General features: G+C 37.5%; 1 protein-coding gene across 5 annotated transcripts in view; it reads left to right on the top strand.

The window, feature by feature from the left end:
• The window catches only part of TSGA10 (testis specific 10), a 152,244-nt gene that overhangs the window by 107,822 nt on the left and 18,170 nt on the right, over positions 1 to 26,252 (top strand). For 4 of the 5 annotated variants that reach the window (XM_059134717.1, XM_059134716.1, XM_059134715.1 and 1 more), the window contains exon 17: positions 24,132 to 24,334. The exons of the other annotated variant lie outside the window; for it this stretch is intronic. In XM_059134717.1, the coding sequence (XP_058990700.1) occupies positions 24,132 to 24,334 (203 nt within the window). The remainder of the gene's footprint in view (positions 1 to 24,131; positions 24,335 to 26,252) is intronic. 5 annotated transcript variants of the gene reach the window in all.

Raw genomic sequence — 26,252 nt, 5'->3', positions numbered from 1 at the left:
AAAAAAAGAAAAAGAAAGAAAGAGAAAAAGAAAAAGACAGGTCCTTGCTCTTGAGGACCTCCCAGTATTGAGATACAAATTGTGTGGTATGAATGTTATACTAATAAAAAATATTCAAGGCTTGAGAGAGGGAATTCCTAATCAGTCTATGTGTGTCAGGGAGGACTTCATAAGGATGTACTACTGAGCTCAAAAGAGAGGAGGCATCCTATTCAGAGAGAACAACATAGACGATGGCATGGAGTTATAAATGAATTCTCGAGTGAATAGTAAGTGATTTACAATGGCATGCACAGGTGAAAGTGGCTAGAGTTGTATCTGGAGAGATCTTGGAGCCTGGATCCTAAAGGAATATGTGTACAAGTTGCACAGGGTAATTGAATTTACCCAAAATAATAAAAAAAAAAAATCAAAGGGATATATGCACCCCCATATGTGTCTCAGCCAAATTATGGCAACAGCCCAAGTGTCCACCAATGGATGAATGGATAAAGATATGGAATATATATACACAATGGGATATTACTCAGCCATAAAAAAGAATGAAATCTTGCCATTTGCAATGACATGTATAGAGCTAGAGAGCATTATGCTAAGTAAAATAAGTCAGAGAAAGACAAATACAACATGATTTCACTCATATGTGGAATTTAAGAAACAAAACAGATGAGCAAAGGGGAAAAAAAGAAAAACGAAAAGGCAAACTAAGAAACAGACTCTTAACTGTAAAGAACAGACTGATGGTTACCAGAAGGGAGGTAGTGAGGGGATGGGTTAAATAGATAATGGGGATTGAAGAGTGCACTTATTGTAATGAGCCCTGGGTGTTGTATGGAAGTGTTGAATCACTATACCATTCACCTGAAACTAATATTACACTGAATGTTAACTAACTGGAATTTTAAAACTTTTAAGGTCAACAAATTTTGGTCTTTACATTTCCAGTTTTTTAATTTTGTTAATCTACTATTCGCTAGGAGGATATGATGCATTTAAGAATCACGAGTCTGTTGATTTCTATAAGAATCCACTGTTAATATTTTATTAATGAAGTGGTATATGTAAGGATTTTCTGAGTCTTCCTTTAAATTATTTTTCTTATTTTAACAAGAATTTTTTTAGCAGCTTAACAAGAATTTTTAATGATGGAAGTAACTCATGAATATATTTTCACTGTAAAAATTCAAAAAACATCAATTTTTTCTTTAAAAATATTTTTTTACTTGCTGTTTTCAAATTGGAAAAGTAATACATGTTATTGCAAATGAAACAATATTAAGATGAAATGCCAGAAATATTATCTCAAAGCTTATTAAGATAATAATACACCATGACCAAGTAGCGTATATACCAGTAGTGGTACCAGTAATTTTCTTTAAGCCTTAAATTCATTACCTGTAGAAGGACAATATATAAACTTGAAAGTGATTTATATGAATTTTTAACCATTAAGGATGTTTACTTCAAGTTTTGTAGCTTTCTATTCTCATAGTATTTTTTCTATTTTTTCTTTTATTTTAAAATACATATTATATAACCTTTTCTATCTTAACCATTTTTAAGTGTACAGTTCATTTGTATTACATACATTCACATTGTTGTGCAGCCTTCACCATCATAACTCATTTGATCTTGTAAATCTGAAACTGTATCTATTAAACAATAACTCCTTATTTTCCCCTTTCCCCAGCCCCTGGAAACCATCATTATACTGTCTCTCTTTATGGTTTTTACTACTCTAAGTATCTCATGTAAGTGGATTTATATAGTATTTGTCTTTTTGTGACTACTTTTTACACTTAGCGTGATGTCCTCAAGGTTTATCAGTGTTGTAACGTATTACAGAATTTCTTTTTAAGGCCGAATAATATTCCATTATATGAATATACTACATTTTTTCTTTTTTAAAATTTTTATTTATTTTTTAAATTTCTTTTCATTTTTCCAGAATTCATTGTTTGTGCACCACACCCAGTGCTCCATGCTGTACGTGCCCTCTACAATACTCACCACCAAGCTCACCCAACCTCCCACGCCTCCAAAATCCTCAGTTAATTCCTCAGTGTACTACATTTTTAAAAATTTATTCATCATAGACACTGGGGTTGATTCCATGTTTTATCTATTGTGAATAATGCTGCTATGAATGCGTTTACAAATAGCTCCTCAAGCCTTTCAATTCTTTTGGATTTATACTCAGAAGCTGGATTTCTGGATCATATGGCAATTCTATTTTTAATTTTTTGAGGGAATTTTGTACTGTTTTCTACAATGACTGCATCATTTTACATTCCCAACAACAGCACAAACAGGTTCCAGTTTCTCTATATCCTTGCCGACATTTATTATATTTTAGCTTTTTTTACCCTGTAATTTTTTTTAATTTATTTATTTTTAGCATAATAATATCATTATTTTTTCACCACACCCAGTGCTCCATGCAATCCGTGCCCTCTAGAATACCCACCACCTGGTACCCCAACCTCCCATCCCCCCACCACTTCAAAACCCTCAGATTGTTTTTCAGAGTCCATAGGCTCTCATGATTCACCTCCCCTTCCAATTTACCCCAACCCACTTCTATCTAACTCCCCATGTCGTCCATGTTCTTTGTTATGCTCCACGAATAAGTGAAGCCATATGATAATTGACTTTCTCTGCTTGACTTATTTCACTCAGCATAATCTCTTCCAGTCCCGTCCATGTTGCTACAAAAGTTGGGTATTCATCCTCTCTGATGGAGGCATAATACTCCATAGTGTATATGGACCACATCTTCCTTATCCATTCGTCTGTTGAAGCGCATCTTGGTTCTTTCCACAGTTTGGTGACCGTGGCCATTGCTGCTATAAACATTGGGGTACAGATGGCCCTTCTTTTCACTACATCTGTATCTTTGGGGTAAATACCCAGTAGTGCAATTGCAGCACTATTTTTAATTTCTTGAGGAATCTCCACACTGTTCTCCAAAGAGGCTGCACCACTTGCATTCCCACCAACAGTGTAAGAGGATTCCCCTTTCTCCACATCCTCTCCAACACATGTTGTTTCCTGTCTTGCTAATTTTGGCCATTCTAACTGGTATAAGGTGATATCTCAATGTGGTTTTAATTTGAATCTCCCTGATGGCTAGTGATGATGAACATTTTTTCATGTGTCTGATAGCCATTTGTATGTCTTTATTGGAGAAGTGTCTGTCCATATCTTCTGCCCATTTTTTGATATGATTGTCTGTTTTGTGTGTGTTGCGTTTGAGAAGTTTATTATAGATCCTGGATATCAACCTTTTGTCTGTACTGTTATTTGCAAATATCTTCTCCCATTCTGTGAGTTGCCTCTTTGTTTTCTTGGCTGTGCAGAAGCTTTTGATTTTTTTAAAAATTAATTAATTAATTTATTTGACAGAGAGAGATCACAAGTAGGCAGAGAGGCAGGCAGAGAGAGGGAAGCAGGCTCCCCGCTGAGCAGAGAGCCCAATGCAGGACTCGATCCCAGGACCCCGAGATCATGACCTGAGGCGAAGGCAGAGGCTTTAACCCACTGAGCCACCCAGGTGCCCCAAAGCTTTTGATTTTGATGAAGTCCCAAAAGTTCATCTTCGCTTTTGTTTCCTTTGCCTTTGGAGACATATCTTGAAAGAAGTTGCTGTGGCTGATATCGAAGAGATTACTGCCTATGTTCTCCTCTAGGATTCTGATGGATTCCTGTCTCACGTTGAGGTCTTTTATCCATTCTGAGTTTATCTATGTATACGGTGTAAGAGAATGGCCGAGTTTCATTCTTCTACATATAGCTGCCCAGTTTTCCCAGCACCATTTATTGAAGAGACTGTCTTTTTTCCACTGGATATTTTTTCCTGTTTTGTCGAAGATTATTTGACCATAGAGTTGAGGGTCCGTATCTGGGCTCTCTACTCTGTTCCACTGGTCTATGTGTCTGTTTTTATGCCAGTACCATGCTGTCTTGGTGATCACAGCTTTGTAGTAAAGCTTGAAATCAGGTAACGTAATGCCCCCTCCCCCCGTTTTATTTTTGTTTTTCAACATTTCCTTAGCGATTCGGGGTCTCTTCTGATTCCATACAGATTTTAGGATTATTTGATTCTTTGCAGAATGCCGGTGGAATTTTGATCGGAATAGCATTAAAAGTATAGATTGCTCTAGGCAGTATCGACATTTTAACAATGTTTATTCTTCCGATCCAAGAGCATGGAATGGTCTTCCATCTTTTTGTGTCTTCTTCAATTTCTTTCATGAGTGTTCTGTAGTTCCTTGAGTACAGATCCTTTACCTCTTTGATTAGGTTTATTCCCAGGTATCTTATGGTTCTTGGTGCTATAGTAAATGGAATCGATTCTCTAATTTCCCTTTCTGTATTTTCATTGTTAGTGTTTAAGAAAGCCACTGATTTATGTACATAGACTTTGTTTCCTGCCATGTTGCAGAATTGCTGTATGAGTTCTAGTAGTTTGGGGGTGGAGTCTTTTGGGTTTTCCATATAAAGAATCATGTCATCTGCAAAGAGAGAGAGTTTGACTTCTTCATTACCAATTAGGATACCTTTTATTTCCCTTTGTTGTCTGATTGCTGTTGCCAGGACTTCTAATACTATGTTGAACAAAAGTGGTGAGAGTGGGCATCCTTGTCGTGTTCCTGATCTCAACGGGAAGGATGCAAGCTTTTTCCCATTGAGGATGATATTTGGTGTGGGTCTTTCATAGATAGATTTGATGAAGTTGAGGAATGTTCCCTCTATCCCTGTACTTTGAAGTGTTTTAATCAGGAACGGATGCTAGATTTTGTCAAATGCTTTTTCTGCATCAATTGAGAGGACCATGTGGTTCTTCTCTCTTCTCTTATTAATTTGTTCTATCACATTGATTGATTTGCAAATGTTGAACCATCTTTGTAGCCCAGGAATGAATCCCACTGGTCATGGTGGATAATCTTTTTAATGTGCTGTTGGATCCTGTTTGCTAGGATCTTGTTGAGAATCTTAGCATCCATATTCATCATAGATATTGGTCTGAATTTCTCCTTTTTGGTAGAGTCTTTGCTGGGTTTGGGGATCAGGGTAATGCTGGCTTCATAGAAAGAGTCATGAAGTTTTCCTTCTGCTTCAATTTTTTGAAACAGCTTCTGGAGAATAGGTGTTATTTCTTCTTTGAAAGTTTGGTAGAATTCCCTGGGGAATCCATCAGGTCCTGGGCTCTTGTTTTTTGGGAGGTTTTTGATCACTGCTTCAATCTCGTTACTAGATATTGGTCTATTCATGTTGTCAATTTCTTCCTGATTCAATTTTGGGAGTTTATAATTTTCCAGGAATGCATCCATTTCATCTAGGTTGCTTAGCTTATTGGCATATAACTGTTGATAATAACTTCTGATGATTGTTTCTACTTCCTTGGTGTTTGTTGTGATCTCTCCCTTTTCATTTATAATTTTATGTATTTGAGCTTTCTCTCTTTTCTTTTGGATTAATGTACCAATGGTTATCAATCTTATTGATTCTTTCAAAAAACCAGCTTCTAGTTTCATTGATACATTCTACTGTATCTCTGGTTTCTACCTCATTGATCTCTGCTCTAATCTTGATTATTTCCCTTCTTATGTGTGGAGTTGGTTTGATTTGTTGTTGATTCCCCAGTTCTTTAAGGTGTAGAGACAGCTGCTGTATTCTGGATTTTTGAATGTTTTTGAGGGAGGCTTGGATGGCTATGTATTTCCCCCTTAGGACCACCTTTGCTGTATCCCATAGGTTTTGGACTGAAGTGTCTTCATTGTCATTGGTTTCCATGAATTGTTTCAGTTCTTCTTTGATCTCCTGGTTGATCCAAGCATTCTTAAGCAAGGTGGTCTTTAGCTTCCAGGTGTTTGAGTTCCTTCCGAACTTTTCCTTGTGATTGAGCTCCAGTTTCAAACCGTTATGATCTGAGAATGTGCAGTGAATAATCTCAGTCTTTTGGTATCGGTTGAGTCCTGTTTTATGACCCAGTATGTGGTCTATTCTGGAGAAGGTTCCATGTGCACTTGAGAAGAATGAGTATTCTGTTGTTTTAGAGTGGAATGTTCTGTATATGTCTATGAGGTCCATCTGGTCCAATGTGTCATTCAATGCTCTTGTTTCTTTATTGATTTTTCTGCTTTGATGATCTATTTCTGAGAGAGGTGTGTTAAGATCTCCAATGATCAGTGTATTCATATCAAGATGACTCTTTATCTTGATTAATAGTTTTCTTATGTAATTGGCTGCTCCCATATTGGGGGCATAGATATTTATAATTGTTAGATCATCTTGGTGGATAGTCCCTTTAAGAATGATGTAGTGTCCTTCTGGATCTCTGACTACAGTCTTTAGTTTAAAATCTAATTTGTCTGATATGAGAATCGCTACCCCAGCCTCTTTTTGAGGCCCATTGGCATGAAAGATGCTTCTCCATCCCTTCACTTTCAGTCTGGGTGTACCTTTAGGTTCAAAATGGGTCTCTTGTAGACAACATATGGATGGGCCCTGTCGTTTTATCCAGTCTGCAACCCTGTGCTGTTTTATGGGCACATTTAGGCCATTCACATTGAGGGTGATTATTGATAGATACGTTTTTTGTTTGTTTGTTTGTTTGTTTGTTTTTATAGCCAAGTTTTTTTTTTTAAGATTTTATTTATTTATTTGACAGAGAGAAATCACAAGTAGATGGAGAGGCAGGCAGAGAGAGAGAGAGGGAAGCAGGCTCTCTGCTGAGCAGAGAGCCCGATGTGGGACTCGATCCCAGGACTCTGAGATCATGACCTGAGCCGAAGGCAGCGGCTTAACCCACTGAGCCACCCAGGCGCCCGATAGATACGTTTTTATTGACATCGTGTTACCTTTGAAGACTTTCTTTCTGTAGATTGTCTCTATATTTTTGTTCAATGCTATTCTTAGGCTTTTTCCTCCTTTAAAGAAGCCCCCTTAATATTTCCTGCAGTATAGGCTTGGTAGTTGCATAGTCTTTTAAGCCTTGCCAGTCCTGGAAACTCTTTATCTCTCCCTCCATTTTGAATGTCAGTCTTTCTGGATAAAGTATTCTTGGCTGCATGTTCTTCTCATTCAGTGTCCTGAATATATCTTGCCAGCCCTTTCTGGCTTGCCAGGTCTCTGTGGACAGGTCTGATGTTATTCTGATGGGCTTTCCTCTGTACGTAAGGATCTTCTTTGTCCTAGCTGCTTTCAAGAGGTTCTGCCTACAATTATAATTCTTCATTCTTACTATTAGAGGTCTCGAGGACTTTTGAGAATCTGTAATCCTGGGGGGGAACCTTCCGGCCTCTAGTACATAAACGCTGGTTCCATTCACGAGATTTGGAAAATTTTCATGAAGAACTTGTTCCACTATATCTTCTAGATTTCTTTCTTTCTCCTCCCCTTCAGGGATTCCAATAATTCTGACGTTGGAACCGTTCATGGCATCATTTATTTCCCTGATTCTGTTTTCGTGGCTTCTAAGCTGTTTGTTCCAGGCTTCCTCCTGATTCTTTCTATCTGTTTGTCCTCCAGATCACTAATTCTATCTTCTGTCTCAGTTACTCTAGCTTTGAGAGAATTTAGATTAGATTGGAACTCATTGAGAGTTCTCATTGAGAGTTCCCTGGTAGCTTTCAGCTCTTCCCTAATATTGAAAACATGATCTGTGGTCGTTTTCAGTTTGGCCCTAATCAATTCCGTTTGGTCACCCATGGCTTTCTCCAACCTAGCTATTGCTTGGATAATTGTTAGCCTGAATTCTTTTTCCAACATATTGTCTATGTTGATAGCCATTAGCTCTGTTGCAGAAGGTCCATCCTCTGTATTTTTCTTCTGTTAGGCATTTCTCCTCCTAGTCATTTTGGTGAGAGATGGCTGAACGGGTGTAGCTGGGTGTTTGGACTGTGGTGCAGTCAAGGTGCACCCTGGAATGCTTCTGAGCAATCAGCGTTCCCCACCCAAATGAGAGGAAAAAGAAAAAAAAAGATAGAGGGAGAGAGACAGGAAAGAAAGGTGAGATAAAAGAGAAGGTTTAGTCCAAATGGGCCCCACGGTAAGATTTATGAAGTATACAAACAGACACAGACAAACAAAAAGACTGATAAAAGTGTATGACAAGAGAAAAAAATATATATATATTTGCATATATATATATGCAAATAAAGGAAGAACCTCGTCAAAAAGAACCCTGAGTGTAAGATTTATATACTATCAGGACAAACACAAAAACACAGAAATACTGGTGGAAGAAAAAGATGGGAGAGTGCTTGTAAATTCTCAGTGTGGGTGAGGAAGGTTGTTTTGCTTCTTCCTGGATGTATCTTGATATCTTTGTTAAAGGACTCAACTTTCCTAAGATAAGAGGGGATTAGGAATTGATTTACCTATAGGGGTGGCAATGATTGGGGAAAGGGGATTACCTTGAAGTTTAACTCTATATGAGTATTAGAAAATAAAAATTAAAAAAGGAATAAACTAAAGTAAACTAAAATTTAAAAAAAAAGAAATTTAAAAAATAGAAATGCAAAAGGAAAACACAGGTTCAGGTTAGAAGGTTATTATGGAATTTGATGTACTAGACATCTCACTGTGATGGTAAATAGATTAAAAACTTATCTATATAATAATAAAATATTAACTATATAAAAAAATGAGCCAGAATAGTGGGATCGAATTAATAATAAAAATTATCCTATGAAGTAGTGGTGGTTGTTCTCTTGTTGTCTTTTTTTTTTTCTTTTTTTCCTTTCCTGGTTGGTTTTCTGGGGAAGGGGCCTGCCACGTGGGTTTTCAGTCCCTGAAGTTCTCTCACCTAAGTCCTCCCGCCCCCCTCAAGGGGGTGGGCTCTGAGGAAACTGGTTTTTTCAGGCTTTTGTTCTCTGGAGGCTTTTATATTTGTTCACTTTTGTTTTTCTTTCTCACCTTGACAGCTTTTGATGGTTTTTGTAGGTTTAGAGGAAAGCAAACTGCACCCTGACCTCCCTCTCAGAGAGAAGCCTCAGTCTGGCTGCAGAGCCCAGATAAATCCCCCCTTGGCCGCTGGCAGAGCAGGTTCCCAGTCACTGTCCCTGGGGACTCAGGATTTTTTGCTTGTACCCAAAACCACAGCAGCGGTGGCTGTCTGGGCAGCTCCAGACTGCCAGAGAAGTTCCAAGCAGGGATCACACACTGAGATTTTCCCGCTGGCCAGGGCTAAGAGTGCCTGGTCTTTCCAGGTCCGAGAGCACCAGGCTGGCATTTGTGTGCACCTCTCTCAGGGGAGGGCGCTGGGCATGACTTGGACTCTGATGGCACAGCAGGACACTTGCGTGGGGACTGCAAAAAGGCTGTGCTTCTGTTGGCTGGGGAGGCTCCCAGCCTCTCACGGGAGCTGGGCGCCAAGCACTCTCAGGTGCGCTGGTGGTTCAGGGACCGAGACCTGGTTTCTCTGCCGCACTCTCTCTGGCTCTGCGCCAGGGGTGGCTGTCCTGGGTATGGGGACTTAAGCCCCAATCCAAACAACCCTATTCCTGAAATTTCCCCCCATGATCCTTTGCTCTTTTTGAGTGCTTTCTACCAGACTCCCGAGTTAATGCTAGTCCCCAGGCACAGGGCACTCTCGTATTGGGGTATTACTTTCCAACGGGTCACCTCTGGTGGCTCCCTCCCCCTTTTGTTTATCTTCCGATATCAGTCCGACTTTCCCACTCTGCTTTACCTGCCCACTGGCATCTTCTGCTCCAGTAGAGATCCAGACATGTATAACTCTGATCTCAAGCTGATTTCGTGGGTGATTGGAGATCTTTGGAAGGTAATCAGCTCACTTTAGGGTGCAGGTTGAACAGACGCCTCCTCCTACTTCCCCGCCATCTTGTCTCCCCCTGCCTACCCCTATTTTATATCTTTTTTCCCCTGTTCTTGATAATAGTTATCCTAGTGGTTGTGAAATGGTCAGGCTAAGTCTAACTGTATTTTAAAATACTCCTGACATAAATTTTTTGCCTTAAAAGTTAGTTATTTATGTATATATGTTTACCCCCATTTTAGGCTATAGTTTCAAATGCAGGGACCATCTTATTTACATTTGTATTTCCTCAGCTATGTGTATAGGCTATAACCAAATAATTTTATAAATTAAATTTTGATTTTGAGATAATTATAGATTCACATGCAATTGTAAGAAATGATACAAAGTATCATTTACCTGGTCTCCCCAATTATAACCTCTTGTAAAATTATTGTATAATATCACAACCAGGATGTTGACATTGAATCAGGCAAGATATGGAACATTTCCATCAAGGATACATCATGTTGCACTTTTGTAGCCCTGTCTTCTTCCCTTCTGTCCCTACCCACCCCCTTAACCCATAGCAACCCACTAATCTAGTCTTCCTTTCTCTAATTTTATCACTTCAAGAACGTTACATAAATGGAATCATATGGTATGTAACTTTTTGGGCTTGGGTTTTTTCACTCAGCATAATTCTCTGGAGAGTCATCTAGGTTATTGCATGTATTAGTAGTTCATTCCTTTTCATTGTTAAGCAGTATTCTGTGCTTTGGGTATAACACAGTTTGTTTAACCATTCATGCATTGAATACCTGGGTTATTTCTAGTTTTTAGATCATACAAATAAAACCATTGTAAACATTGTCTACATGTTTTTGTGTGAAACCTGTCTTCATTTCTCATTAAATGCCCAGAAATGCAGCTTTTGGATTATATGGTAGTTGCATAATTCATTTTTTTTTAAAGTGCCAAACTTTATTCCCCCAGTCTATACCGTTTTGCATTCCCACCAACAATATGTGAGTGATCAGTTTTTCCACATCTTTGTCCATAGTTGGTGGTGTCACTATTTTTTATTTTGACCATCCTGATATAGGTATAGTGCTATATCATCGTCCAGTTGCATTTTCCTAAATTAATGAAGCAGACCATATTTTTATATGATAATTTGCCATTTATATATCTTCTTTGGTGAAACAGCTCTATCTTTTGCCCATGTTTTCAATGAATTATTTACTTTTTTAATGTTGAATATTAAGCATTCTTTATACATCTTAGATACTGGTCCTTTATCAGATATGTGGTTTGTAGATATTTTCTCCCAGTATGTAGCTTGTGTTTTCATATTCTTATCAGCATCTTTCTAAGAGCAAAGTTTAAGTTTGGGGAATGTGCAGTTTATCAGTTTCCTTTTATGGATTGTGCTTTTGGTTTTAAGTCTAAAAATTCTTTGCATAGCTCTCAATCCTAAAGGTTTTTCCTAGGTTTTATTCTAAAAATGTTATAATTTTATGTTTCACATTTAATGCTATGATCCATTTTGAGTCAGTTTCTACATAAGGGTGTGAGTTTTACATCAAGCTTCACTTTTTTGCCTATGGGTGTCCAATTGTTTCAGTACCATTTGTTTGTAGCTTACTATTGTCATAGTATTTTTTCTAAAAATTACTCCCTCCATTAAATTGATTCTTTACATTTGTGAAAAATCATTGGACATACAGAGTGGGCCTATTTCTTGTTTTTCTATTCTTTTACATTTATCTATGTGTCTGTCTCTTCCCTAATACCACACAATTTTTATTACTGTAGCTATATAATGTCTTTAAATCAAGTAGACTGATATTTTTTTCAAGTAGACTGATTTTGTCCACTTTACTCTGCTTTTTCAAAATTTTCTTAACTATTCTAGTTTCCTTGCCTTTCCATATAAATATTAGGATATTGTATATATTTTCATTAAAAATCTTGTTGAGATTTTGATAGGAATCACATTAAACTGGGGAAGAAATGACATCTTTACTGTATTGAGACTTCCAATCCATGAATATGGCATGTTTTATTTAGATCTTCTTTGATTTCTTTTATCAGATTGGTGTAGTCAGCACGTAAGTTCTGTATCTGTTTTGTGAGATTTACAACTACAAAATGTAGAATACTTCTTTTTTTTTTTTTTTGAGTTACCATAAATGGTATTGTAGTTTTAATTTTGCTAGGAATATGTTCATTGCAAATATATGTAAGTATTGATTTTTGAATGTTTATCTTATATTCTGTGACCTTACTGAATTCACTTACTAGTTCTAGTGGTTTTTCTGTAGATTCTTTGCAATTTTCTACATAGATGAGCATGTTATCTGAAGATAAGAATTTTATTTCTTCATGTTCAATCTTTATGCTATTTCTTGCCTTATTATACTGGTTAGTACTTTAATGCTATGTTGAATAAGAGGGGTGAAAGTTCTTGCTTTATTCCAGGAGTCAGTTTTTACCATTAAGCATACTGTTACCTGTCAAATTTTGTAGATGCTTTTTATTAAGTTGGGGATATTTCTGTCTATGTCTGTATTTCTGAGAGTTTTTATCATGAATGAGTATTGAATTTTTGTTAAATGCTTTTTCTACATCAATTAATATACTCATTTTTATTCTTTAGCCTGTTGTTATGATAGATTATACTGATTAATGTTTGAAAATTGAGCCAGCCTTGCATTCCTGGAATCACTCAGATGATTTTAAACAAGGAAGTAGAGGTTAAGGGGAAAAGATCTATACATCTATCTTCATTCTCCAGTGAAATAAGGGTTTTAGAATCTTTTACAGTCTTAGTTTACTTTTCTTCTTTAAAAAAATCATTTTGGTTTGTAACCCACCTAGAAGCTTTCTAGGTGTAATTTGAAAATAGTCCCTGTACTCAGAGCAGATATATAGATCACAAAAAGAGACAAGCTACTCCAGACTGATAGGTGGCAGTTTTATTAAGCAAAGGAAACTTACATATGAGGCTTGTCTTGGACATAAGAAGGATGAATGGATCTTTGCACTAACCTACCAAATCTTAAACATTTATAAAGAGGTCCTAACTGAATTCAGTCATATACTGTGTGGGTATTTTCAACATTGTATCAATATACCACCTCTGTGTCTTTGGAGCAGCCTCTGGGAATGGGAAAGACTAATAGAACCCACATTTTAGGTATAGGGGAGAGGGTAGGGAGTCTTTGAGTATCTAGGTCCAGTTCATAGGTCAATTGGTAGTCACATATTTATGAGGATGTTCCCCAACACTGAGATATGTATAACCATACCAATTCACCCAGGCCTTGGTTTTCTATTTTTCAAATAAATACAGTATATCTGTCTCTTATCTAACTCTTCTTAAGAGGAATGTCAAGAATATGAATTTCAAATATACATCCTTTAATGCTCTTTAATTAATACTTGTATTGTAGATGATTTTCTTAGGAATAATATGGGGCGCCTGGGTGGCTCAGTGGGTTAAAGCGTCTGCCTTTGGCTCAGGTCATGATCCCAGGGTCCTGGGATCGAGCCCCACATCGGGCTCTCTGCTCAGCAGGGAGCCTGCTTCCTCCTCTCTCTGCCTGCCTCTCTGTCTGTGATCTCTGTCTGTTATTAAATAAATAAAATCTTAAAAAAAAAGAATAATATGAAATGTGCTTTGGAGAATCTCATATAATTTTTAATGAAACAAAAGATTTTTAAAAGTATACTAATCTTCTTAGACTACAGTGAATTTCAGAAACTAAAACTAGAATGAGAACTATTCTCTTATTATAAATGTTTTGGTATATTTTCTTCAAGCTCTTTTCTTTTCCTAGCCAAATTTTTGTGTTCATTTACATATTTGCAATAGTAGCATATTAAATTTAGTATTCTACTTTTCACTACTTCCCTATTGCTGGGCAGTAAGAATTTTTCAGATTTTTTTTTAAATTTTTTATTTTTTATAAACATATTTTTATCCCCAGGGGTACAGGTCTGTGAATCACCAGGTTTACACACTTCACAGCACTCACCAAAGCACATACCCTCCCCAATGTCCATAATCCCACCCCCTTCTCCCAAACCCCCTCCCCCCAGCAACCCTCAGTTTGTTTTGTGAGATTAAGAGTCACTTATGGTTTGTCTCCCTCCCAATTCCATCTTGTTTCATTGATTCTTCTTCTACTCACTTAAGCCCCCATGTTGCGTCACCACTTCCTCATACCAGGGAGATCATATGATAGTTGTCTTTCTCTGCTTGACTTATTTCGCTAAGCATGATACGCTCTAGTTCCATCCGTGTTGTCGCAAATGGCAAGATTTCATTTCTTTTGATGGCTGCATAGTATTCCATTGTGTATATATACCACATCTTCTTGATCCATTCATCTGTTGATGGACATCTAGGTTCTTTCCATAGTTTGGCTATTGTGGACATTGCTGCTATAAACATTCGGGTGCACGTGCCCCTTTGGACCACTACGTTTGTATCTTTAGGGTAAATACCCAGTAGTGCAATTGCTGGGTCATAGGGCAGTTCTATTTTCAACATTTTGAGGAATCTCCATGCTGTTTTCCAGAGTGGCTGCACCAGCTTGCATTCCCACCAACAGTGTAGGAGGGTTCCCCTTTCTCCACATCCTCGCCAGCATCTGTCATTTCCTGACTTGTTGATTTTAGCCATTCTGACTGGTGTGAGGTGATATCTTATTGTGGTTTTGATTTGTATTTCCCTGATGCCGAGTGATATGGAGCGTTTTTTCATGTGTCTGTTGGCCATCTGGATGTCTTCTTTGCAGAAATGTCTGTTCATGTCCTCTGCCCATTTCTTGATTGGATTATCTGTTCTTTGGGTGTTGAGTTTGCTAAGATCTTTATAGATTTTGGACACTCGTCCTTTATCTGATATGTCGTTTGCAAATATCTTCTCCCATTCTGTCAGTTGTCTTTTGATTTTGTTAACTGTTTCATTTGCTGTGCAAAAGCTTTTGATCTTGATGAAGTCTCAATCATTCATTTTTGCCCTTGCTTCCCTTGCCTTTGGCGTTGTTCCTAGGAAGATGTTGCTGCGGCTGAGGTCAAAGAGGTTGCTGCCTGTGCTCTCCTCAAGGATTTTGATGGATTCCTTTCACACATTGAGGTCCTTCATCCATTTTGAGTCTATTTTCGTGTGTGGTGTAAGGAAATGGTCCAATTTCATTTTTCTTCATGTGGCTGTCCAATTTTCCCAGCACCATTTATTGAAGAGGCTGTCTTTTTTCCATTGCACATTCTTTCCTGCTTTGTCGAAGATTAGTTGACCATAGAGTTGAGGGTCTATTTCTGGGCTCTCTATTCTGTTCCATTGATCTATGTGTCTGTTTTTGTGCCAGTACCATGCTGTCTTGATGATGACAGCTTTGTAATAGAGCTTGAAGTCCGGAATTGTGATGCCACCAACTTTGGCTTTCTTTTTCAATATTCCTTTGGCTATTCGACGTCTTTTCTGGTTCCATATAAATTTTAGAATTATTTGTTCCATTTCTTTGAAAAAGATGGATGGTACTTTGATAGGAATTGCATTAAATGTGTAGATTGCTTTAGGTAGCATAGACATTTTCACAATATTTATTCTTCCCATCCAGGAGCATGGAACATTTTTCCATTTCTTTGTGTCTTCCTCAATTTCTTTCATGAGTACTTTATAGTTTTCTGAGTATAGATTCTGTGCCTCTTTGGTTAGGTTTATTCCTAGGTATCTTATGGTTTTGGGTGCAATTGTAAATGGGATTGACTCCTTAATTTCTCTTTCTTCTGTCTTGTTGTTGGTGTAGAGAAATGCAACTGATTTCTGTGCATTGACTTTATATCCTGACACTTTACTGAATTCCTGTACAAGTTCTAGCAGTTTTGGAGTGGAGTCTTTTGGGTTTTCCACATATAGTATCATATCATCTGCGAAGAGTGATAATTTGACTTCTTCTTTGCCGATTTGGATGCCTTTAATTTCCTTTTGTTGTCTTATTGCTGAGGCTAGGACCTCTAGTACTATGTTGAATAGCAGTGGTGATAATGGACATCCCTGCCGTGTTCCTGACCTTAGCATAAAAGCTTTCTGTTTTTCTCCATTGAGAATGATATTTGCGGTGGGTTTTTCAGATTTTTTGTGTGTATAAAACAACATGGTATTATTTTGCTACATAAAACTTTTATCACATTTTGCATTATATTCTTTTTTAAATTTTTTATTTTTTATAAACATGTAATATATTTTTATCCCCCGGGGTACAGGTCTGTGACATTGGGGAGGTTATATGCTATGGTGAGTGCTGTGAATTGTGTAAACCTGGCAATTCACCGATATTTTGCTTTATATTCTTAAGATGCATTCCCAGAAGTGGGAATTTGGGCATATATAGTCATAAAGCTCTCAGAAAGTTATGAAACACAATTACAAAGAACCTAGTGGTGCTCTCATGGGCAGATGTTCTGAGCATGATGTAGCAGAAATGTCTTCTCTTTGATATCAGCTATAGAACTGAGATGATGAAGTGAATGTCATCATGTGGAAATCATAGCAAGGAGATGCACATGTGCTGCTGCTGTGGCTCTAAGGCCTACCACTTTTAGAAGTCAATGTGGCAAATTATTGTTGCCCTGCCAAGTAGAACAGAAAGTATAACTTGAGTGCAAAGTCTAAACGGTGAAATACCACTGAGACCAGTTCAATGAGGCATGTAAAAGTTGTATATCAGAGATTCAGGCATGGATTCCATGAAGAAGCAACACCTAAACCCAGAAGGGCAGCTGTTGCATTATCCAGTTCATCCTAAGGATTTCAGCAATTAGTCATGCAATAAAACTTTTTTTTTAAAAGAAAACTAGTAACTTCATGATAATAAGAAGCAAAACAATATGCTACTTAGAAGCTTAATAAAGAACCATGGAAAGTGATAGCTAAGAGTCCCCCTTTAGAGTTAGAGCAAGCCTTAAAGACTTATCCCTACCATCTGGCAAAGGAGTCCAAATTTAATTGGATCAGACTGTAAAGCAATTTATACCCATAGGCCATTGTGAAATCAATAGAGCAATTAGTCAACAATTAATGGAGACTAGCATTTAGATGATAGCAATAGAAACAGACCAGCTAGAAACTTAACAGGAAGATCAAGGAGAGAGACAATCAAAGATAGCCTGACTAAATCCACTGTCATCTCAATAGAAAGCTTTAGAGAGACTGTAAACATGCTGATGGTAAATGAGTCAGAGTGATTATGGATATACCCTGAGGAATAACACCAGAAGTTGTACACTGCAAGGGAAATAGACTTCATGGGAACTGTCAAGGGAAAGGAAGGGAGGGAAGGAGGCAAGGAGGAAGGAAGGAAAGAAGGAAGGAAAGGAAGGTAGGGAAGGAAGGAAAGCAATGAAGGACTACAGTAAGTCCTGACATGGAGAGGGTCAGTATTCAGAGTTGTTATAATATAGAAGCTTAAATGCCCAGTGTTCATCAATGACAAGAATTTGACTTTCAAAGAAATAAGAAAGTGTGACTCAGCTACAGGTAAATAAAGCAAGCAAAAGAAACTGCCTTTGAGAACAGTTCATAATTCCCATATCCTTATTATTAATCTCTACTGCTGACACATTGTCATCATACATTCCTTTACTTCTTTAAACATGGTTTCCTATAGAGTTAAGGAGGAATAGGGAAGCCATAAGTTTGTCTCATCTCTCAAACACAGCTAGATAACTATCAAATCACTCCAAATACCCAAGAAATTGACCTGAAGACTGGTAAAACAAACTGCACATGTAGAGGTAGAAAATAGGAGTTACAGAGAGTTGATTTGAGGGAGAAAAGAACTGCAGGTGCTGCAGGAAAGTTGGAGCCCCGATCACAGAGAGAAGGGTGAGAGAGAAAGAGAGAGAAAGAGTTAAAGCAACACACAAGGGATTGCACAAGAAAAACTATTCCTCAAAACTATTGATTGGGAAAAGGAGAGGGGATGCCTACACAAGTAGTGGTGCTCAAAGTCTGAAGCTTTAGAAGCCTGTGCCATTGTCACAGTAATGACTGGTGGGCTTAGCAGTGCTCCAGTGAGGAAGGAGGCTAGAGATCAGGAGCAGACAGTATGGTTTGAGGATCCCCTGGGTCCCACAGGGAGAAACATTTGCCCTTCTTGGAGTGCATTTGGGAAGGGTGGCATGGCCTCTCTGGGAACAAAAGAGCTGGCAGGCACTAATATGCTGCCCTGCTTACTGGCATAGGAACAAAGAAACTGGTTAAGGGCAGCAAACCTGGGTGCTAGCTTTTTACTGTGCTTTAACATAAACTCTGAACCACTGCGTGGTCATGCAACTGCTTTTCAGGGACAAGCCAGCACCAGCAACAGCATGGCAAGACCCTCCCGCAGCAGATCAGTGTGGGTCCCTAAAATTTGGAGTTTTGAACCTAGCTGCATGTCTGAGATAAAACACATGAGTACTCTGGCAGGCAGACAGATCAGACACAGACAGGCAGCAATCTGATGAAAGCTGGGGACACAAGGGGAGAGATTGTTTGCTCTTCTGGGGGGCTTCTTGAAGAGTGGTGGGAGCAAACTCCCTGGTCTGGGGTCAAGAGAGAATGGCATCACCCCCTGCCAAACCCAACAGCACTGACCAACTTGACAGCAACAAAACACCCCCCCCCCCCAGTGGATGCTGGCCCTACTTAAAATAAGACCCACCCCTTTGTGCCCTGCAGGTGCATCTCCATAGGGCAAGTCTGCTTGAATATCAGCACAGCAGGCCTTTCCCCCAAAAGACCAGCACAAACCCCTTGCACACACCAAGTCATAGAGTGTTGCAAAGCTTCAGGTCTAAGGAAAATAGAATCCATCTTCTTTTAACAAGTAGACCAAAACACACCCAGTTAAAACTTGGCAGAGTGGACAAGGTCCAGACACTCCCCCAGTGCAGGCAAGAAGAAGCTCTGCAGAGGACTGACCTGAGGGAAAGAGCAGCCAATATAAAACAGCAGAGTGCACACTTTGAAACACTTCCTGAAGCACCAGGCCCAGCACATATAGGACCTCTTCTTAACATAGCTATTACTCTCAGGAGCAGGAATGTAACAGTCTTTCTTAAAAATCACACACAAAAAAGTGACCTAAGCAAAATTACAGGTTTGAGGAAGTCACCCCAAAAGAAGGAATAAGAAGTAATGGCCAGGGATTTAATCAAAACAGATATAAATGAGATTCTTGAACCAGAGTTTAAAACAACAATCATAAGGATACTAGCTGGGCTTGAGAAAAGTGTCAAAGACACGAGAGAATCCTTTACTGTGGAGATAAAAGAACTAAAAAATGGTCAGTCCAAAATAAAAAAAAGTGCTATAACTGAGATGCAAAACTGACTGGATGCAATGAGGATGAGAATGGCTGAAGCATAGGAATAAATCAGTAATATAGAAGATGAAATTATGGAAAATAATAAAGCTGAAAAGAAGAGGGAAGGAAAAGTATTGAATCATGAATGTAGCCTTAGGGAACTCAGTAACTCCTTAAAGCATAATAACATTTGTATCAGGAGTCTCAGAAGAAGAGAGGGAAAAGTGGGCAGGAAGATTATTTGAGAAAATTAGAGCTGAAAACTAATTGGGGGAAGAAAACAGACATCAAAATCTAAGAAGCACAGAGAGCTCTGATCAAATTCAACAAAAGCTGACCTCCACCAAGACATTTCATATTCAAATTCACCAAATACACAGACAAGGAAAGAATCCTGAAAGCAGCAATGGAAAAAAGTCCTTAACCTATAAGGGAAGACAAATTAGGTTTACAGCAGATCTGTCAACAGAAACTTGGCAGGCCAAGTATATTGTATATCAATATACAATAATCAATTACATCTCTATATACAATGTACAATCCAAAAAAATGAAAATAAAACAATTCCATCAGATGAGATTGCATCAAAAGGGATTGCACCAAGAGGAGATAAAATGCTTAGGTGTAATTTTAACAAAAGAAGTGCAAAATTTGTACTTTACAAAACATTGCTTAAAAAATTTTAAAGAGGACCTAAGTAAATGGAAAGACATTCTGTATTCATGGATTAGAAGATTAAACATTGTTAAAAAGGCAGTACTACCCCCAAATTGATCTATAGATTCAATACAATGCCTATCAGAATCCCAGCTGGTTTCTTTATAGAAATTGGCAAGGTGCTATGAAGTTCAAGTGCCCCAGAGTAGCCAAAACAATCCTGAAAAAGAACAAATCTGGGGTGCCTGGGTGGCTCAGTTGGTTGAGCATCTGCCTTTGGCTCAGGTTATGATCTCAGGGTCCCGGAATCAAGCCCCACATTGGGCTCCCTGCTCAGCAGGGAGTCTGCTTTTCCCTCTCCACCTCCCCCTTGCTCATTCTCTCTTTCTCAAATAAATAAAATCTTTTTAAAAAGAGGTAGAGTGAGAAGAAAAAGAATAAAATCAGAGAACTAACACTTCCCAATTTCAAAACTGGGTACAGAAGTACAGTAATCGAGGTAGAGTAATACCAGCATGAAGAAAGACATACAGGCCAGTGGAACAGAATTGAGAATCCAGAAATAGTGTTAAGTTTGTGCTCAAATTATTTTCAGAAAATTGATGCCAATACAACTTAATGAGGGAAGAGTAGTCTCTTCAGTGAATGGTTCTGGGACAATTGAACATCCACATGGAAAAGAATAATGCTGGATTCTTACCACATACCATATGCAAAAATTAACTTAAAATAGATTATAGGCCTGAATGTAAGAGCTAAAATTATAAAACTCTTAATGAGAAAACATTAAGTAAATCTTTGTGACCTTGGGTTAGGTAATGCTTTCTTAGATCCACATCAAAAGCACAAGCCACAACAGAAAAAAATAGATTAAAAGGATTTCCTCAAGTTTCCCAGCATCATATGTTGAAAAGACTGTCTTTTTTTCCATTGTATATTCTTTCCTGCTTTGTCAAAGATTAGTTGAGTGTCCATTGTTGGGTTTTCTATTCCATCCTATTGATCTGTCTGTCTTTGTGCCAGTGACAGCTTTGTAATAGAGCTTAAAGTCTGGAATTGTGATGCCTCCAGCTTTGGTTTTCTTTTTCAAGATTTCTTTGGCTCTTTGCGGTCTTTTGTGGTTCCATACAAATTTTAGGATTATTTGTTCTAGCTCTCTGAAAAATGCTGGTAGTGTTTTGATAGGGATTGCATTAAATGTATAGATTGCTTTGGGTAGTTATAGGCATTATAACAGTATTTGCTCTTCTGATACATGAGCATGGAATGTTCTATTTGTGTCTTCCTCAATTTCTCTCATAAGTGTTCCATAGTTTTCAGAGTGCAGATCTTTTACTTCTTTGGTTAGTTTTATTCCTATTAAAACAGGTTTTGGTGCAATTGTAAATGGGACCAATTTTTTGATTTCTCTTTCTGTTGCTTCATTGTTGGTGTATAGAAATGCAGCAGATTTCTGTGCTTTGATTTTATATCCTACAACTTTGATGAACTCCTGCATCAGTTCTAGCAATTTTTTGGTGGAGACTTTGGGTTTTCTACAGGTATCATGTCATCTGAAAAGAGTGAAAGTTTGAGTTCTTCTTTGCCAATTTGGCTGCACTTTATTTTTGTTGTCTGATAGCTGAGGCTAGGACTTCTACTACCATGTTGAATAACAGTGGTGAGAGTGGACATCCCTGTCATATTCCTGACCTTAGAGGAAAAGCTCTGTTTTTACCCATGGAGGATGTATTAGCTGTGGGTCTTTCATATATGGCCTTTATGATGTTGATGTATGTTCCCTCTATCCCTACTTTATGGAGGGTTTTTTATCAAGAAAGGATGCTGTGTTTTGTCAAATGCTTTTTTCTGCATCGTTATTACTTAGCCATAAAAGAGAATGAAATCTTGCTACTTGCAATGACGTGGGTGGAGCTAGCATGTATTATACTAAATGAAGTAAGTCAGTTAGAGAAAGACAAATATGTTATGATTTCACTCATATAAAGAATTTAAGAAACATAACATTAATATAGGGGAAAGAAAAAAGAGAGAGAGGCAAAGCATAGAAGAGACTCTTAATTACAGAAAACAAACTGAGGGTTGCTAAGGGGCAGGTAGGTGGGGGATAGGATAAATGGGTGATGGGCATAAAGGAGGGCACTTGTTGTGATGACCACTGGGTGTTATATATAAGTGATGAATCACTAAATTCTATTCCTGAAACTAATATTACATTATGTCTTAACTAACTGGAATTTAAATAAAAACAAACAAATGAAAAAAAAAAAACAGTTGAATTGTAAGTAAATGGAAATTGGGTGAGTTGTATGAGTTGTATGTAAATTATAATCCAATAAAGCTATTGCCAAAAGAAGTGATTCTAAAAAAAATTTTGTATTCCTCCTGGCAGAGTGTATGAAATTGCCATTGCCCACTTTAATGTTAATCAATACACACTAAGAAATTTGCCAATTTGATAAACTAGGACAATGGTTCAACTGAAAGAGATTTTGCTCCCCTGTGGCCATTCCACAATGTCTGGAGATGTTTTTTTAAAAGATATTTTATTATTTATTTGAGATAAAGACAGAAAGATAAAGAGAGAGAGAGAGAGCACAAGTGGGAGAAAGGGAAGAGGGAGAGAGAGAAGCAGTTTCCCTGTTGAGCATCGAGCCCAACACGGCTCAATCCCAGACCTAAGATCATGACCAGATCCTAAGTCAGACACTTAACTGACTGAGCTACTAAGGTGCCCCTGGAGTTAGTTTTGATTGTCACAAGTGGGGTAGGAGGATGCTATTGGCCTCTAATGAGTTGAGACCAGGTATGCTACTAAATATCCTACAGCACATAAGACACCTCCCTACACCAAATAATTTTCCAACCCAAGAGGTCAGTAGTGTTAAGATTATGAAACCATGGACTAGAAATAGCATCTTGTTTCATTTTGTATTTATTAGATTATTAGTAAGGGTAGTTTTTCCCCATATGTTTTCTAATGAGTTGTATTTTGTAAATCTTCTGTTTGTATGATTTGTTCATATTTCTCATCAATTCACATAAGTTCCTTTTTGTATAAGATTTAACCATCTTACTTATTGAGTTTCTTTAAAATAAATTTTTTAAAATATGAACATGTGTTGGGATGAGCACTGGGTGTTATATGCAACTCATGAATCATTGAACACTACAGCGAAAACTTATGATGTACTATATATTGGCTAATTGAACATAATGAAAAAACCTTGAGTATAGATGACACAAAATTTTAATTAGTTTCAGGTGTACAATGCAATGATTCAATAAGATTATACAAATGCTGTGCTTACCACAATTGCAGCTACCATTTGTCACCATACAAACTGAGTTTATATTCTTCCAGTTGTTTCCTTCCAATTTTTGGTTAGGTTTATATTGACTATTGCTATGTTTATTTTTTATATGGTTATACATCATTCTTAATTGTATCTAGTATAGACAGTCCTTCCCCTATCTGCTCACTCCTCCCTCATAATTTCATCTTTATTAAATTCTTTTTTCTTAAGGTTCTATTTTTTCCACATTTAACTTTTTAAATACATCTATAATTTATTATAATGTGTATTATGAGATAAAGAACACCTTTTTTCTAAAAAAATATCTGGTTTTCCTCCTTTTGAAGAAATATTTGGCTTACAGAGCATTTTTGAGACTCAAGAAAATCTTTAAAAAACTAAGCTTTTCACAGCTTTATGCAAGAGAGAGAATGTGCAACTCCTTATCTTCCTTAACTATGAGGGACAATAATATTCTACAAGGTAGTTAGCCATTAGTAACTCACCTAACTTAGGACAAAACAGTAGTCATGTATAGCACCATGTCAGTCTTGCAGAAATATATTAAAAAAAAATTCTGGGAATGGAAATCCTTTGCAGTTTGGGATTATTAGTAAGTGTTAAATTAATGAATTCTTTATATGATCAGAGAATTGAAGAAAATGATACTGTGTGTGTGTGTGTGTGTGTGTGTGTGTGTGTGTGTTTGGTAGGAAGGAAGACATAATTTCTAATTAAGAAATTAAAAGCAGTTTTCAGGGGGCCCCCGGGTGGCTCAGTGGGTTAAACCTCTGCCTTCTGCTTGGGTCATGATCTCAGGGTTCTAGGACTGAGCCCCGCATCAGGCTCTCTGCTCAGTGGGGAGCCTGCTCCCTTTACCCCCAGCCTGCATCTCTGCCTGCTTATGACCTCTGTCTGTCAAATAAATAAACAAAATCTTTATAAAAAGAAGTTGTCAATTTATAGCATTATATAGAAATTTTATGAGTCTCATAATAGATCAGTTAAATGAATGGGAATAAGTATAGATATCTTCCTATTATCATACAGATGGAGAATGAGTTAGATTCTGCTCGCTCTGAAATAGAACTCCTCAGGAGTCAGATGACAAATGAGAGAATCTCCATGCAGAATCTAGAAGCTTTGCTGGTGGCCAATCGAGACAAAGAATATCAGTCTCAGATAGCGCTTCAAGAAAAAGAATCTGAAATTCAGCTTCTTAAAGAACACCTTTGTTTGGCAGAAAATAAAATGTGAGTTGGTTAGCAATACAGTAGCATGAATTCGTATTTTAAATTTTTTTATACTTTATAGGTTGGTAGAATTTAATGGCTGGAATTTAGACAATTTAGTGCCCATCTTTTGCCATTAATTAAACTGAGAATCAGAAATACTGTGATTTGCCTAAGATTTAGTACTTGTTTCTATTATACGTTTATCTAAATTTAAATTGAACCATCTTTGTTGATTATTTCCAACAGAGCTTTGGATATAATAAAATGTCTGACCTAAAACCTTACCTTTTAGAAATATTATAACAAATTTTTAGGGAAAAAAATGAGCACTACTGAAACCAGAGGAATTTTTCTGTTTATGGATGCACCTGGATTGCTGCCGAGTATTTAGACTTGTCACTTAGTATTTCCTTAGTATTGGGTACCTGGAAGAACTCTTACATTTACAGAATACTGAAGACTTCCCTTAGAGCACTGACTTTGGGTTTTTTGTTTTTTTAAGCATTCCTAGCTCCATTACCATCTTGTTACAAGACCCTTGGCTAGGAGGTAGTAGAAATGCCTGCCTGGACAGTGAATGTTTTATTATTAAACCTGGTGACCTCTCACAAAAACCAATGGGGACCCTTAGCCTCATTGTTTTCTGTCCCATCTATAACACTTTTTCATCCCCTCAACTCTGTCCTCCCATCCTAGAATGGGGCCCAGGGGGAGGATAGGAATCATGGTCTTAGGAATCAGTCACTCCTAGGACCCCCTGACTGAGGAAGGGTTGCAAAGCCAGGGCCAGTTTCCTTGAAAAACTATTTTCAGGTTATGGCAGCTGTGAGTCATTCTTTTCAGTCACAGTAGCTGGGCTTTTGTAATATGTTCAACTGGTTCTGCAGGATCACTTTCTCAAGCTGCTATTTGGAAATCCACCTTGGTGAAATATGCCCAACGCCCTCAACTTTAGGGATGCATTTTGTTTTAGAATGTATAATCACTTAGAACTGGTAAGCATAATAAAGTCTTATGTTCTTAATCTCTAAAGTTTAGATTTCAGCAGTCAGCAGTGCTGTCCGGCAGGCAAAGAGGATAAAATGTTCTGTGCAAGCAGCATTCGTTGCTTTCACCATCTTCCTTATGATAGTGTGCCTTATCACAGAGTTTTTGAGGCATTGTTTGGCTCTAAGGAGGATCCTGTTAAATTGAAGAGATTTTGTTTTTTACAGTTTGTATATGCAAATATAAATTGCATGAATCAAATTTCATTATAAGTATATACAAGACACTTGATTTAATAAATATACATAGTAGGAATAATAATGGTATTGATTATTTGGTTTTAATACTACTTTGTATATAATACCTTAAAGTACTTTAAAAAATAGATAATATAGATAGATAATAATAATATTACCCATCTAAACATAGGGTTAACAGAGAGAAGGTTTAACTAATTGAATGGGATAAAGAAACAAGAGCATTGAATGACACATTGGACCAGATGGATCTCATATATACAGAACATTCCACCCTAAAAGAACAGAATACTCATTCTTCTCAAGTGCACATGGAACCTTCTCAAGAATAGACCACATACTGGGTCACAAATCAGGACTCAACCGATACCAAAAGACTGAGATTATTCCCTGCATATTCTCAGATCACAATGTTTTGAAACTGGAGCTCAATTACAAGGAAAAGTTCAGAAGGAACTCAAACACCTGGAAGCTAAAGACCACCTTGCTTAAGAATGCTTGGATCAACCAGGAGATCAAAGAAGAACTGAAACAATTCATGGAAACCAATGACAATGAAGACACTTCAGTCCAAAACCTATGGGATACAGCAAAGGCAGTCCTAAGGGGGAAATACATTAGGACTCAAAAACATTCAAAAATCCAGAATACAGCAGATGTCTCTACACCTTAAAGAACTGGAGAATCAACAA

Source organism: Mustela lutreola, chromosome 9 (genome assembly GCF_030435805.1).
Source record: "Mustela lutreola isolate mMusLut2 chromosome 9, mMusLut2.pri, whole genome shotgun sequence".
In the NCBI taxonomy this organism is placed as follows: domain Eukaryota; kingdom Metazoa; phylum Chordata; class Mammalia; order Carnivora; family Mustelidae; genus Mustela; species Mustela lutreola.
The sequence above is the reverse complement of the archived record's forward strand: the minus strand, read 5'-3'. Positions and strand labels throughout refer to the sequence as shown.